The sequence below is a fragment of the Nyctibius grandis genome, chromosome 1, assembly GCF_013368605.1.
Source record: "Nyctibius grandis isolate bNycGra1 chromosome 1, bNycGra1.pri, whole genome shotgun sequence".
NCBI classification, from domain to species: domain Eukaryota; kingdom Metazoa; phylum Chordata; class Aves; order Nyctibiiformes; family Nyctibiidae; genus Nyctibius; species Nyctibius grandis.
The window spans coordinates 42,191,320-42,207,431 of record NC_090658.1 but is presented as its reverse complement, the minus strand read 5'-3'; the positions used below and the strand labels follow the sequence as shown (position 1 = coordinate 42,207,431).

General features: G+C 37.9%; 1 protein-coding gene across 7 annotated transcripts in view; it reads right to left on the bottom strand.

Annotated features, from left to right (window-relative positions):
- The window catches only part of RGS7 (regulator of G protein signaling 7), a 266,477-nt gene that overhangs the window by 54,529 nt on the left and 195,836 nt on the right, over nt 1-16,112 (bottom strand). For all 7 annotated transcript variants that reach the window (XM_068418768.1, XM_068418846.1, XM_068418925.1 and 4 more), the window contains 3 exons: nt 8,529-8,593; nt 6,719-6,795; nt 6,497-6,578 (listed from right to left, as the gene is read on the bottom strand). In XM_068418768.1, coding sequence (XP_068274869.1) covers nt 6,497-6,578; nt 6,719-6,795; nt 8,529-8,593 — 224 coding nt within the window. The remainder of the gene's footprint in view (nt 1-6,496; nt 6,579-6,718; nt 6,796-8,528; nt 8,594-16,112) is intronic.

The window sequence follows — 16,112 nt, the reverse complement described above, 5'->3', positions numbered from 1 at the left end:
TGGGCTGCCCAGGGAGGTGGTGGAGTCACCATCTCTGGAGGTGTTTAAGAAAAGACTGGACATGGCACTTAGTGCCATGATCTAGTTTACATGGTGGTGTAAGGGCAATGGTTGGACTCGATGATCCCAGAGGTCTTTTCCAACCTGATTGATTCTGATTCTGTGATCCACTAGAAATATACTGATGCAGAAATAATGAATTCTTGATAAACTGCAGAGAAAGGCATAAGCATTTAAGCATAAAGTTAAACCCACTATAGACAGCCCCACGTGAAGGACAGAAAACTTGCTCTTTGGACCAATTAGTAAAATCAATATATGCTTTATTCAAGGATTTATTTGAAGATCACTGACTACTATCAAAATAGCAGTAGTTCCACTGTTCTGCAGTGAACTGAATCAAAACATGGCAAGGAGTGCAATTAATGGGTAAAAGTTTACCTATGAGTTGTTTCTCTTGTTTGGACAAGACAAATGAGGTTCAAAGACCATTAGACCAATGAGAGACATTTGATCAATTAGTTTGTTCAAGCTTTAATTATGTTTGCAGCATGGTAAAACTCAGATGGTTTTCAAACTAAGAAATGGGAAGTCTCACTTAGCATGGAACTTAGGATCACTTAAAGTTTCAAAGATTTTCAGCATCTCTCCAAATAAAGGAACCTACGCTGTACCAGTTTCCTGTTTATACTTATTTATCTTCTCAAACTAGAGTTGAGATCTTTTCCCTGAGTAGTATCAGACACAAGGAATTCCAGTGGCTCCGCAAACCAAGGACCTGCTTGGAACAGGAGATTTTCAAGAAATATGAATCGAATAAATTAAAACATAAAATCAATCCATAGGAGATAGAGCATCTTGAATCTTGTCAGGGATTCTCACGTTCTCACATAGTTGCTTGTTTAAGGACAGATCTAGTGCAAAGCTGGGCTTTCACCTTAAGAGAACAGGATTTTATCATATTGTTTAAAAAAAATTTCTTTTAGTGGTTTGTGCATCAGAGAAACACATAGTATGCGAAATGCATATGAAAAGGATGTTGAAATTTAATTTTTGAGACAAGTCATGTGAAACTAAGTTAGAAGCTGTACTAAAGAATATACTACTGCATGGAAGTTATATGCTTAATTCTTTTTGAAAGTTAATTTAATTTCTAATGATTCTTAATTTAGTATTAGTTTTAATTTAGGCTGTATTAATGTGATTTTTGTGTATGTGAAGATTCCAGTATTTGCAATACTGTTACATACGGAAACCTATTAAATTTATCTGTTTTGTTGCCCTATGCTAAATACTCAGAGTCATTATTGCTTTCTGATTTCACCCCAAAAGGCAGGAAACTGCTGCTTTATGGATTCCATGCAGAAGAACTTAGGTTATTCACTTGAAAAGAAGTGACAACAGGAAAGTCTGACCACATGTGTCTGAAAATTTTGATGGCAAATATAGGTGACATTTCGAAATTGATTATCTGCCTTTTGACTTTTAAGAAGACCCTTGACAGAATGCTTTGGATTAAAGTAGCAAATATAATTCACACAGAAACAAAAATCAATGTATAAACACTACACTTATTAAAAAAAATAATTATCCTTACTACGTCAGCTTATTACCCTAGTTGCTTCCACAATTGGGTCTTACTAAAAGCCATAACATCATCTCATTTTGCTGTGTCCTTCCACCATCTCATCAGTTAGCTATTTCACAATTTCTGACCTCTTCGTAAACCTCAGTTTTAACTCGAGCACTTTCAGTTTGTTGCACTGTTGCAAGAAAGCTGGCTTCTTTTTCCCCATCTGTCCCACCCTTACTCAAGTATCAGACTAAATAACAATGCTAAATAATGTGAGTACAGATTCTTCCATAAAGGTCTTAGTTAGCAGGCTACCTGTAAGGTTTTATAAATATCTGCCTCAAACAGATGCAAATATGGATCATAAACATTATATCCATTTTCTGAAAACAAAATACTGTACAAGGCTTTGTTTCATTACCAGAAGTACAATTATCCTCGGATAAAGCAGCAAATTGCTGCTTTGGCTGCATTCTCTGTCTGCTGGAGAGGTAACTCCCTTGTAAGGATATACAGTGAATCAGGTGCAGAAGAAGGCATGAAAATTGTATGTGGATACATCACTAGAGAAGTTGGATGGCATGATTCACATTTGTTTCCTGGAGATGTTTAAAAACTTTCTGAAAATATTATGATAAAGCAGACAGAAGTGTTCTCTGGCTAAACAAGCGACTGACCCAGAAAAGTCTACAATTTGTAGCACGCGAAGCGTGAAATGAAGGATTGCGCCACCTTAGCCAAGTTAAATTCAGTCTTTTGCCGAGTCTTTGAGGCTGATCTTGAAGGACAGGATGGAAAAGTCATTAAAAACAAAAGGAATGAAAGAAAAGAAAACCCAGACCAAACAACCACAAGTATCCGCTGCATGACTCTAGACACCCAGAAATATTACCTACTGGCTCAGATGCTGAGGGTCGTGTTCAGACCACATAAAATACAATTTTAAAATATAAACAGAAAAAATTAATGGAGATAGAATTTCATTTAAAAACTAAGCAGAGAAGCAAGAGGTGCGGGATATACGACAGGGTTTTAAAAGATGTAAAGATCACATTTTTCCTAGTTTACTACGAGGAAACAATGGCATGACACTCCCCAAACCAGAAATCATACATATTTCTGAATTTTACATTATCAGTGAATTATCTTAAACCCACACTTGCCCTTAATGTTGCTGCTGTCCTTATGAGACATACCCATCCTGGATAATTTGTCATACTGTACTAAATCACACAAATATTGGTTTTGTTTTGGAGAAAACAAAAAGTTTTTTTCTTTTTATTATAGTTAAGAAGTATACAGATGACTTTGAGGAGAAAAGGATACTTCCCCCATTATCTTCTGAATTAATCTAAATCTCAACAAGTACCCAACAGGCCTTTATTATGCATTTCATTTAAATCACATTAATGTGTAACTCAGGAAGAAAAGTGAACCGTTTCTAGCAGCAAGACATCAGCTGTCCTTGCTTGCTACCTAAGAGTTAATTTTAGAGCAAGCTGCAGCTACTCTGCTCCTACTGTATTTGATGCAGGTTTGAGAATGTTTCAGGGGATTTACTGTCTTAGTACCTGTTTGTCCCTTTTTAACAAGTGTAAGATGATGGGGTTTAAACAGATAATAATTCAGGAAAGCTCTGAGTTCTTTTATAAAGTCTTTAATCAGGAGCATGACATTTCTTTACAAAGAAGAGCAGCTTCTTAATTTCTTTTGCCTAGAAGGAACTGACTTCCCCAATTTAGTTTGATTTGTTACTGTTTTTTGACTAATGCCCTAATCCTCCTAACCAATTTTCACTCAGTTCCATACTCTGTTATTGATAGAAGTTTCAAAATTAAGAAAATGATACACTTCCTAGGCAGGTGGAAAGAAAGGGAAGGCTTTTAAGATATGTTTACTCTACCATCAAAAGGAGAAATGCATCACTATATGTGAATAATATTTATCTCAGACCTATGCTAGCTACTGGCTATACCTTAGAAATAATGGCATGGACTTTATCCTAAATATGCTGTTCAGGATCTCAAGGGATTTTATACAGTTCTCCCTGACACACTTCCACGGTTTTACTGTGATTGGTATCTGAACTAGTAAGATTAAAAGTTGTTCAGGAATGTCTCTTCAGGCTGCAGTACCTACAGTTGAAGCTCAGCCACGCTCTTTCCAGCTGCAAGCAAAGATATTTCTACATAAAGCAGCAACTGGAATTTACAGAAATGACCGAGATTGCACTCCACGTTACACTAAAATACACAACAAAAATAAAAAATTAAATACATAGTGAAACTGCAGTTAAATAACTATTGGAATGGAAACTGATCAGTGAGGTATCAAAGCTGTTCTCAAAACTGCCTCTGGAAAGGAAATTGAAGAACAGGTGACTATTTGAAAAACTCCTCTCCAAATCCACTTTCTCTGGTTTACCTCCAAGCATTTTCTCAGTCTGAAAGCCTAGGAAAAAGCTGAGGGCGCTAGCCAGCCAGCTGATCAGAAGTAACAGCTGATCAGAAGTAACAGTAACATGATGACTTTCAAACATTTTTCTGTCTCTCAGACTATGGCATAAATCTTCTCGGGCCTCTGTAACCACCTGCAGGATTGACTTTGACTTGGGACCTATGAAATCAAGGTGATTTTTGAGGCAAATGCTCTTTACACATCAAACCTTGGTTCATTTCCTTTATTTTAAACTTATCAATCACAGTGACATTTCTGATACCCAAATCATGCTCTTTTTCTGCAGCAACACTCCTGGTTTCACTGTCATATAGCTGTTCCTTTTTAATGTCTCCCATTCCTGTAGTGCACTGCTGCACTGCCCTTTTGGACTGATGGCTTACTTCCCTCTCCTATCCCTTTCATCACCTTAAAGTATCTCTTTCTTGAAATAAAATGCAGATTTGATTTTCATAGATTATATTCTATATGTAAAGGTTCTGTACCAGCACTGCAGCCAGGTAGGTAAGAAATACAGCAACTAGAGACCAGGATACCTGCAAAAAAGCCCTGGAAAATATTTATTTACTCACCTAAACAAAAAAAAGCAAATAATTAAATTTTTAGTCCTCAAAATTAATTTTCAGTAAAAAAAAAAAGTAAATTGGGGTGGATTTTGAACAATATTGTCCCTGCCCTTAGCCTCTGAATTTTTATCAAAAGATGAAAAACTGTAAATAAAAATAAACATTTACCCCAGATTCTTATCCAAACATTAGCTAATTTTCCAAAATTAGCTCTCCAGAGTTGCAGCAACATTTCTGTGAGTTTTTGATGGGCTTTTGGGGGGCTTGAAAAGCCATTAGAAATTAGCTCTAACATCACCCTCCTCTTTTCAGTCTGTTCCTCTTTTATTTTTTTAATACCTTTTAATAGAAGCTTCTGGCTTTTACTGTGACAGTAAATTCATAACAACATTTTCAAACTGAGTATTTCACTAACTAGTGAGAGGAGATGGGTACCCAAAGTACCAGCCCCTCCGTTCTTCTATTTATATCTCCCAAAGTTATGAGCCTACATAGCTGACTGTAAGTTGGTCCTTTGCCACTGATACTTCCTAGGTATGTCTACAGCCAGATTAAAAACATCTGCTGGACCAGGCAGATTTATCCACAGTTCAGCCAAAGCGCTTAATCAGATTCAATCTCCTCTTGTCCTGGTCCCTTTAATTCTCTCCTTATTGTCTACCTATATCTAAACTTGAAAATTCAACTATTCATCTTCTCTTCCAAACCTGGAAAGAGCATCTCATTCCCAGATTCAAAACCCTTAAGATTTATTTCTGCAGCTAATATAGAAGCTGTCTGCACCTTCTAAGTTCCCAGGTCCATAGAAACTTTATGTGCCTATTCCATTTGTAGCTCCCATCAACATCAGATGGCAGATAGTTTTCTGTCCTCCTTCCTTACTTTGTGTCAGTGACTAGACAAAAATGTCCCAGTCTTCTTGTATTTCATGCCTGTGGTTTGAATCTTTCAGTTCAAATTATTTTCTCTACATGATGTTCTAAACCCTACCTAAAAATCCATTTCTTCTACTGCTCTTTCAATTCCAGTCACAAATGCAAGCTAACCCTGGCCAAGGTTATTGTTTTTTATTTGAAACTTTCTCACTGTGTTCATCTCTTCTACAGGTATCATCAATCTAACTTTACTTCCCCAAAACAATTAGTTTTAGTTAAGTATCTTTTCCTAGTGTCACAGTGGAAGATATAGTCCATGTTCGGTTTCATTGGTAATGATACCAAACTCTGCACACAGAAATGAAAGCCTAGTTCTAGATAAGGGAAACAGATACAATTCTGTAGTAAAGCAAAAAAGTGTGATTACTGAGTTGTCACAGTTTAATTGGAATTCTTGTGACGTTTGACATTCTTTAGCAAAGTTTTAGCTGATTACGTAAGATGCTTTTTTAAAATTTTGTTTCGGATGGACTTTGACAAGCAACTCAGACGAATCTTGTTTAGACAGTTTCCACAGCTCAAAGGCAACAATATCTAACCTTTATGTACATTAAAAATAGCTTGGAAACACGACCAGAGCGAAGCTGAAAGGCTTAGCAAGCAAAAGAGCAGATTAAAAAAAAGATCTTTTCAAAAGTACTTTTAGCTATGCTAATAATTTTGGTTGTGTGACTCACACCTTGGGAAACCTTTGAGATGGTAATAGATAGAGACAGGTATCTTCTGATCCAAGAAATCAGACACAATTAATCTACTCACTGAAAACCCCAAACTGAGTGTACACACATCTGCAGTCTTCAATAGTAGAATGATGTAAACTATAGATCCTGCAAAAAAAGGGAGGTGGGCCCCAATCCCCAGCCCTGCAGCCCTTTTACTTGTTCCCAAGCTACCACAATGCTCCACAGAGGCTGACATTTATCGGTGGTCCTGCTCACAGGCAAAGTGGCCCCACCAGCACTCACCACCGGCCGGTGCACATCCCAGAACGCTCGCTCCTGGCTGTCAAGAATCTTCCTTTCTATCTTGTCTCTCTTCTTGTCCACTCTGTCAATGTTATAGGATATTTAAAAGAAAGTGTTAATAATAGTAATTTTAAATATAAGAAGTGTCCAATCACTTTTCCCTCCCCTTCTCCTTTCAAAAAGCGTGCAAAACCAAAACTCCTCGTCTTCAAAGGAACTTACTTTGCTTGTGCTTCAGCTTGCATAAAAATAAACTCCCATTTCCGAGCAAAAGCTCGCTGTAGCCTGGCCAAACTCTCCTGAAAATACATCACAATTTCAGCAGGTTAGGTTGTTAGTGATTTACTATCTAACAGCTTTTAGCTTATCTTCCCCTCCTCCCCTCTTGAACTTTTGAATGCCTCAACTATTTTAGTTTTAAAACTCTGATGATAAGGATGGATGCAACCTTCAGCAGAACTTGGGATTTCTGAAGCATTTTTGTGTAGTGAGTGCTGGCTGAGTGACTTTGTAATACACACAGAAACATTCTTGGTTTGAAAGTACCTAATACTGAAAGATAACAGCAGTACTTTCCATACTGGATGTACATGACAATTCCCATCAGACATCTATACAAATGGTTTGCATTGAACAATATTGGCTGCCTATCAATTTTTTTAAAATACAATAATAAGAAGCTATCAATATTTTGGTAGTATAGGAATCTTCCAAGACCTCCACAGCTATCCTCATTTTAAAAAAATGCAGACTATAGTTCTTCACTACTGTACAGGAAATGCATATATCCTACAGCCGACTAATAATAACAAGAAGATGATTTGTAAAATCTTAGCAAACTTATTTCCTCCAGTGATGCTGGAACAGCTTCACTGTCTGTAACAGAGCTTTTCCAATCTCCCTCCAGCTTAAATGGCAGCAGTATGCAGTCTGTTAACATGGAGAAGGCTGAGGTTTTTTCCAAAAAGACCCCAGTTACCTTTGTGCACTGCTTTTACTGCGACTAAGTGAAAAATTGTCTTAAACTTCCTAACAAAGAGTGTTGCTTTCACTGTATTTCTATGCATTGCAAATGTATCTCTGTGACACATTGAAAATAAAGACTACAGAGAGTGAAGAGGAGACTTTCTAGAGATCTTGTCAATACCAGTAAAGGCTCTCGTGGATTGTGTACCCGAGGTGACTTTTCTAAGGCATGGAAGTATAAAATTATGCATACCCCACAGTGCAGTACACTGAAAAGCAAGCTTGTGCCAGAAGAAGCAATAAAGTGTGTCAGCATGGTGCTGCGGCTGGAGTATTTGGCATGTTGAGAGGCCTGGCTGACTACCCTGCTATCATGTCACAGTAGCACAGCTGGACAGCTTTCAGTGCAGAGCCAGGGCTGTTCATGAATTTTATGTTGACATTTTCATGAAAAATTCAGGAACTTTTGGGGGGATATGGATGGAATTCAAGACCTTTTTCTCCTTTGCGAGTGCCATCCTCATCAGCTAATCAAACTCTTTTTTCAGCTCTTCCTGGCCCCAATTATCTTACCTTGCCTGGGGCACAGCACAGCTTTCAGGGAGTGGGAAGTGTCTCTAGTCTGACCCTCTTTGCCTCTCATCTAACTGATGGGACAAGGGCTGAAGCATCAGCATCACTTTTAAGAATGAGATTTATATTACTACAGCTACCAAGTGCTTTTAAAATGTTATCCTTCATTCAAACCTTACACCGTGTAGAGTACAATTGCTTTCAAACACTTGTGGTGTATCTGGGATTTGTAAACTGTTATTTCTGATCCTGGCACGATGATCTGAGCAGAGTAAGATTAGAGATGGACCAAAATCTCAACTTTTGCCCAGCTAGCCTTCACTACAGTCTCTCAAACAGCATTTATGACTACTGAGCACTGTCAGACTTACATGCTGGCAAAAGTGGATAACTAATAAATTTTCACACATCATGCCTATAGTTCTCATGCTTAACATTATTTCACATGCTCATTAGGCCCAGCAGAGAAATTTACTTTTCCCCAGTTACTTACAGCTTCATAGTCTGCTAGCTCTAGCCTTGCTTTGTTTTGCATTGTCCGCTTGCAGAGGTAAACGGCTGAAACAGAATAAAATAACACAGAATTTGCTACTATCTCACAAACACAGCAGACCAGAAATCTAGAGGCATCATCTCTATTTTACTGCTAGCTTTTTTGTTTTGATTTTTCCCTCTATTCTAAAAAGTTTTAAATACGGGATCAATGCTACCTGTATTGTAACTAAAATGGTGGGTCACAGAATGTTAGGGATTGGAAGGGATGTCGAAAGATCATCTAGTCCAATCCCCCTGCTGGGTCAGATACAGAGATTCATTAAATAATTATAAAATCTGCTTTATGCAACAGATATCATATACAAAATGCAGGAGATACTTGGGGTGAGGTTGTTTAATGGCCAGGGAACTAGCACATTAAAGAAAAAATGCCAAAAACATTTTTTAAACTGTGTGTGTATAACTCATAATGCGTAAGAGTTTTATCAGGAGCTGCTGCTATATTAGTCAAATAGGTTTTTAAGAACGTGTATACATGGTTTTATTTATTTTTACTTTATATCTAGAAATCACAAAATTTCAACCTAAGATTTTAGCTAAAAATTAATTCCAGATAAAATTCAGATCTTATACACTATAGTCTGCTATAATCAATATTTAAAACAGAAAATAATGAGACCAAAAATGAAAAAATGTATCATGTATTAGATACAATGAGAAAAAAAATTTTCATTGATTTTCCAAATCCAGAATCCTTCAGCAGAGCTGTTCTGCCTCTACCTCATTCAGACAGAGCAGAATCTTAACTAATAAAATGTTATATTGACAGCTAAATACTGAAAGGATGCAGGGATGAACATGAAACTTAAGGCTACGTAAACAGCACAGTGGTTTGCATCACGTTGCTTGATCCTGAATTCTTCAGGCACTCCATTACCCTTGAATGAAGTACATTTCCAATAGACTTTACTTAGCAATGAATACTTCACATCAACTCTGAATATCATGCAGCTTGCCCCACCAGTAAGACAATGAGTGCAACACAATTCCTTATTGTGCAATATTTACCCACTTCTTTACTTCAGAGCACCTTCTCGTGTGTGAGGTGGAGGAATCTTTTGATCAGTGTAGGTAAGAAAACCTTAACTTCTCTGTGGTCTCTATGATCAGCAAAAAGAGCCCTTGTTTATTGGTTGTGGTTAGGAATGTTCCTGATTCCTGACTGACAGCTTGTCCACTACAGGAGCAAAGAGGAATAACTTCACATAAGAACCTAACTTTTGCAATCACTAAGAAGAAGAAGGTGCTCGTCTTATAATTAGCTTTGATTTTTAAGGTAGTCAGATCAATTATATATTTTACAACTCCATGGGAACATTTACTTCTGACAAGTCACCTGTAAATGCATGCAAACCTACTCCAGTGGATTCTATTTCAGTGGAACTGATGACAAGCACTTTTAATAACTCCAGCTGCAGTTATAGGTGTTACTTGATGTAAAATTAAGTTGTATTTAATGCAGTTTTTATCTAATTTTTCCTCATTTTGTGTGTTATCTAGTCTATTTTCTTTCATACTTTTTCACTTTCCACTCCCATAAGAAGCCATGGCCTCTTTCTCTATTCCCCACACTCCCATATCCCCTCTGGTTCTAAAGCAATTTCTGTGTCTACAAAATCTACAAATACAGACACAAATCCACATCACACACCAAGTACAGCAGACAGTTTCTATAGCCTCAGTTTCCATGCATTTTAATATTAGTATAGCCTTACATTAGCGCACTGGCACACATGCTGAAATGTTACAAAAAGATGAGGGGATGAATTCTGGACCCTTTGCACCTACGTTGCACCCACAATCAGGACAGTGGTAAGAAAATACTGAGGAGAGAGATGGTCTTTGTCATTTAGCTCCTTTTACAGTGAAGCATTTTCTTCTCTCTTCCTTCAAAATCAGTTATTTCATTGAACAAGAAAAAAATCACTAACCCTCTTGAAAATATTAGCAATAAAATACATATTTAATAGAAATGTGTAGAAAGTTCTGAGAATTCCAGGGGTCAAATTTTGTCTAGTCCAGCAGGTGTAATACCATCTGAACAGAAACAAAACAAACTCCCCGTTTACTGCACTTGATTAAGCCCTTGTAAATCACACTCATGGTCCCTGTATAGGCACCTTTGTTTAGCCTAGCACTTCCTTGAGTCCCATTGTGGGTATATTTTGGCATTAGCATCTCCTGCTACCTCCAGCAAAAATTGTTGCTGCAGAGGTGGCTGACTGTCCACCTTTCTGTCAGGATAGGTTTTAACAAAAAGGCATCTTCAGATCACAGAGTTCTCAGCACTGGCAAAACAACCATTAGGTCACCAGGAGTAGGAGAGAGGAATCAGCTTGCCACACTATTAATCTAGTACTGTATCTAAGAAAACCCTTTTCTTCACTGTGTGACTGTACTGCAGTATCTTCCCTGCAGGGTTCTTTTAAAGACCCTTGTTGCTCCAGCTCCATAGCAAATATAAGAATGGGGTTGTTTCATTGTGAGCATATCTTAACCAAGACTCAAAAAATCATGTTCATCTCTCAGACATTTTTCTCTGGACTATCCAGATCCCCTCCCCTTCAGAAGCCTAAGGATTACAATACCTGTGGCTTGGATTCTTTATGTTAGAAATGTTTCTATGTGGCAGTGTGGAGAAGGCAGAATATGCCCAATAAAAATGTAGTTATCTGGGAAATACGACATGTCCACTAGTGTAGAAGAAAACAGTGCTGAAGAACATTCCTACTCTTTGATTCAATTTACTGCCATTGCTGTGTACTAACAATTACATCCTTATTATGGAAGTGCATGTTTGGAGATCTATCTAAAAGCTACTTGTAGTCATCACGAGAAGCTGGCAGCAGCTCAGGAATTTGAGTTCTCCAATTCACACTCTCATTATCGTATTCTTTGGCTTGCCTGTAACAAAATTCACTAGCACATTGGAAAGTAAGAAGAATGTGAAAATCACTCATTTTCAGCCAGAGCATTTGAAGACACAGAGAAATGAGGTTTTGTTCTTCCAACTTTCAGAGCAATGAGATCTGAAATACGGATGCTCCTATCTTTCACAGACACCACTCCTTTTCTGCACCAAAACATGTGTGAAGTAGCTGCACGTGTCCACTAGCCTGACCTCGGGCATCTGGGCACTATGTCAGTCAGTCGCATGCCTGTTTCCCTCTCAAAGCAGAGTCATGAGCCCCCAGCATTTCAGAGAATGACAGTGTCTGCTTTTCTAATCCCATTGTTTGTATGAGTTGTCAGTGTTTTTACAGCTTCATACTGAAGTCCAATCTGCAGAAAGATTCTCCAACTGAAAGCTACTCAATTTCTCTATTTATTTCTCTATTTATCTACCCCCCAGGGTCCTGGTCAGGGCTCTCAGTACACCAATTCAAGTGTGGTAATTGCCCTGAGCAGCCCATCCAGGGTCTCCACTGAGGCTCCCTGTGCCCAAGGGCTGTGCTTAAACCCAGCTACTTCCCCAGGCCTCTGCTTGAGCTACGTTGTAGATAAGCCTCTAACCAGTCCCGTAACTTACCAGTGCTGTCCTGGCTTGACCTTGGACCTTCCTGGTCACTTGAGACTTTGTCAGTGAGGACATTGCTCCTGCCTGCACTGTTGCCACCCTCAGTTCTTGCTTACCTTCCCTTCCGGAGCTGCCCGCTCTTGCTGCTCCCTGACAAGGGTGCTGAAAAATGCTTTACATATGGATGAATGATATGCAAGGAACAGGGTCTGATTAATAACCTCAATTTACTAAATATGGACTGCCACATACACTCTTATTTTTAGAGCCAGTGTATTCTGATGGATTTTGCAATCAACATAATTGCCTACACTAAAGTGAATTATAAATTAGATGCTATAACTTGTGCTTTAGAAGTGACTGATCATCGTGAGAAAACAGATTTGCCAATAATTTTAAAGGCAACATTAAAATGCACCTTTTCATAATGAAAGATGGTCAGTGACATTTATAAATGGGTATTTGAACCACAAACCAGTACTAAAACACACTTTGGTAGCTGTGCAGTAAATACAGACTACTTGCTTTTGAAAATTCTGTTCAGGTATTTACAAAACATGGTCAATGTGAGAGCTTAAAGTGAGACTGCAAAGTATTCTAGCGAGAGTTGCATGAAGAGGGTGTCTGGGTTTTCCCTCTTTCAAGTTTTTAAACTGTCACACCCAAAATAACCCATTTTCATCGTAGCTACCTTTGCTTCCTATTCTTGACTGTTCACTTGTACTTGAAAGCTCCTAAGAAACCTCTATAGATTTTTTCTTTAAATAAGATCATAGTGATAAAGTTTCATTCTAGAATCAAGAAACTGGACTGAGTACACATTATATTACACACACTTACCAAAAAAAAATCCCCAGAGCTTTCACCCAAAAGTTAAAGTAAGGAATTTAAGCTTGTTGCTAAGCAGGGGCTAAATCTTCCCTCTCACCACAGCAGAGAAAAAGCCTCAGCTAAATTCCATGGAAGTACAACCAGGCCTCTGAAGACCACGTATAATGCCACCCACACATCCACCACCATGTACACAAACTTAAACTCCTTACATAATTGTCCCAGTGCCAGTGGTGTTACAGCTTGATTCAGCCCCAGATAGTGGGAGTAACTTGCAGTGAACACTCATTATCTCCACTGATGCCAGATTAAATTTATGCTCTCTGTGAGTCAAAATTCTGGTTTCAGAGTCAGTGTGTATATGCCTAGTCAGTATTTAAACAGCAAAGAAAAGAGAAAGTACTGCAAGGTCTAAGGGTTTCAAAGTGCCCTGTGGGCAGACAGAAGTTGTCTCTCCACATGTGAGTGCCCACGTCAGATGGAGAATCACAGGACAATCGGCACAGAACATGACTGCAGGATGGAGAAAATGAAATCAACTATCTTATTTAAACATCAGGATTTCTAGGGCTATTTATACCATCTTTAGGTTTCCTCTGCTTTTACCCAATAAAAAATTAATTTTTGCTCTTTCCAACAGTTGAGTTTCACTTAGTCTTAAAAAAAACCTGTCAACTTTTAGGTGGACAAATAAGTCATCAATCAGCCTCCTGTGTCTACAAAAGAACTACACTCTTTAGTAAATGCTAATAACATTAGGTTAGAAGGAAGATCATGGTAGCTTATGTGCACTAAATTGCCAAATGGTCAAAAACATAACTTCTGAAAAACTCCTCCCTTTCTCTACTTTTTATTCTCTGATCACACTATTTCTGTAACATTTAAGGAAGGCAATTTGATTATAGATTTGGAAGGGTAGAGGACTTTCTTACATAAACCAAGGGCAAGAAAGAAATCAAATTTCAAACTACCAGAGAGCTCAAGAATTAGAACAGGCAAATTCATCTTCAGCACAGAAAATTCCCCACATGACATTGGCCTGGGAAAGACCTGCAGGGTGACAAAAAGAGGTACAGAAGAGATGTCACCCAAGCTACATAAACTATGGGGTCAAATAAAAAATATTTTATCATCAAATCTAATTTAAAATTGCATCCATTGAAGTATTTAATACTTCTTGATGTTATCATAATGCTTTCAATTTGAATTCAAGAATTTAACACCCTGTTTTGGAACGAAAAAAAAACTTTCTACCTCCTCTTAAGGTCCTCAGATTTGAGGGGGACTCAAATGCACTTACTAAAAAGATTCTAAGAAGAGGAGGTGCAACAAATCCAAATACACTGATTTTGCATAGAAACCACTTAGGGCATGTGCAGTCCAAGGGAAGGCTGAGGATGTCAGAAGATGGAGAGTATTTTCTTCTGAACTGCAAAAATCAGCTACAGGGATGGCATCAGAAAGTGGCCATTACTTGACAAAGAGGGCAACTACTCATTGCCCACCTGGCAAACGGCTATCAGTGGCAAGACAGTGCATGACTACAGAAAAAAACATTTGTTGTCCCTGCTCTCTTCATGGCCTGAAAGTTCTAATTTCCCTATTGATAATGAAACAGAAAAACCTATTTAGTTTACTCAACACAGTAATTTGAAAGCAATTCTGAAAATAATTAATTATGTTTATAAATCTCAGAACTTATTCTGATAAGAAATTTTATCTCTATAGGGGACCTAGATGCAGATTATCAATGCTTCTAAAGTAATGTTTTTAAAATAATGCTGCAGAAAACATGTACTTGGGTCAGTTACCTTTTCATATACATGCATACAAATGCATTGGCCAAACATATTTTCCATGTTCCGTATATTATTGAAATAAGTTACACACTCATGGAAAGAAAAATTCAGGTAAGTACAAAACTCTGAAGTGGTAAGCTGATTGGAAAGCATTTTCAGGAAACGCCTCCTGCTTACAGAGCCCTCACTGCCGTGGTTTGTCAATGTCAGAATTAGCAAGGATCAGAACAAAATTCAGGACATGCTTACTGAAGTGAGACTTTCTTTTCATCATTTATATGACAAAGATAGCTCCTAATGAGTGAATTATGTAGCTCCACAGAGAAATATAATGGGATGAGAATTCAGAGTGAAAAAAAATCTTGTAGGTCACCTCTTCCATCTTTCTGCTAATGTAAGTCTCTTTCCTAAAGCTCATTTGATTCGGTTCTGCCCAGATTAAATTTTATGCACAGCAAGCACTCGCCTCAGCCACAATTTCTTGAGGAACTATTCTCCTCGATAGACTGTACTCCTCACTTGGTTCTGCCACCAAGATCTTAGTCAATACATTTGGTATATGTAGTTTCTCAAAGCAAAGTCACTCACTTAAGGAGCCACAACCCAGTTTTAACAACTTGAATCTGGTGGAAAGTCTGTTTCTTGCTACACCTAGAAATCCAGCAAAATTTGAGACACTTTGAGACAGGTCCTTAAAGGAGGGATCTCTATTAAGGACCTAAGAACATTGCTTGCAGGAGTCATTGCTAATGTACTCTGGCTGGCACTAGCTGTTGAAAAAATGTGAATTGGGCATCAAGATTCAAGATTATAGAACTACAGAGCTCTTCAGAATATTTATACCATATTGGTAAATTTATTCTCATTCTTTTGGCATAAATTTTAACAAATAAATATGTTGAAGAAAATGCTACTCTGCCACCAGTTTTGCCCCAAGCTACTGACTCATATTTATGGATTGATTTCCAGAGATGCTGAGCACATGCAGTTTTCCAGCAGAGTTCAGGTAAGCAATAGGGCTTAATATTTCTCAAACACAAATCGCTTACTAATAAGCTGTTGCCAAGGGAATCCTGTCTGAGCATTTGGGCAAAGAAAGTATATAATGCATCCTCTGTACAGTTCTCCTTCTACCCAGTTACTCCACAGAAAAGAGTGCAGTAAGACGAATGAGAGAGAAAATTCCTGAACTAATCAAATTTGCATAGGGGGATTTGAAGCTAGGCATGTAAAATAAGTAGGCAACAAGCTCTAGAGAGAAAATGATATGAAAATTTTCAGTATGTGAAAAACATGATATATGATTGCAATTACTTTTTGTGCACTATGTACTCTTTAGCATGACTGCAAGTTTGGCAGAGGAGAGGCGGATGAG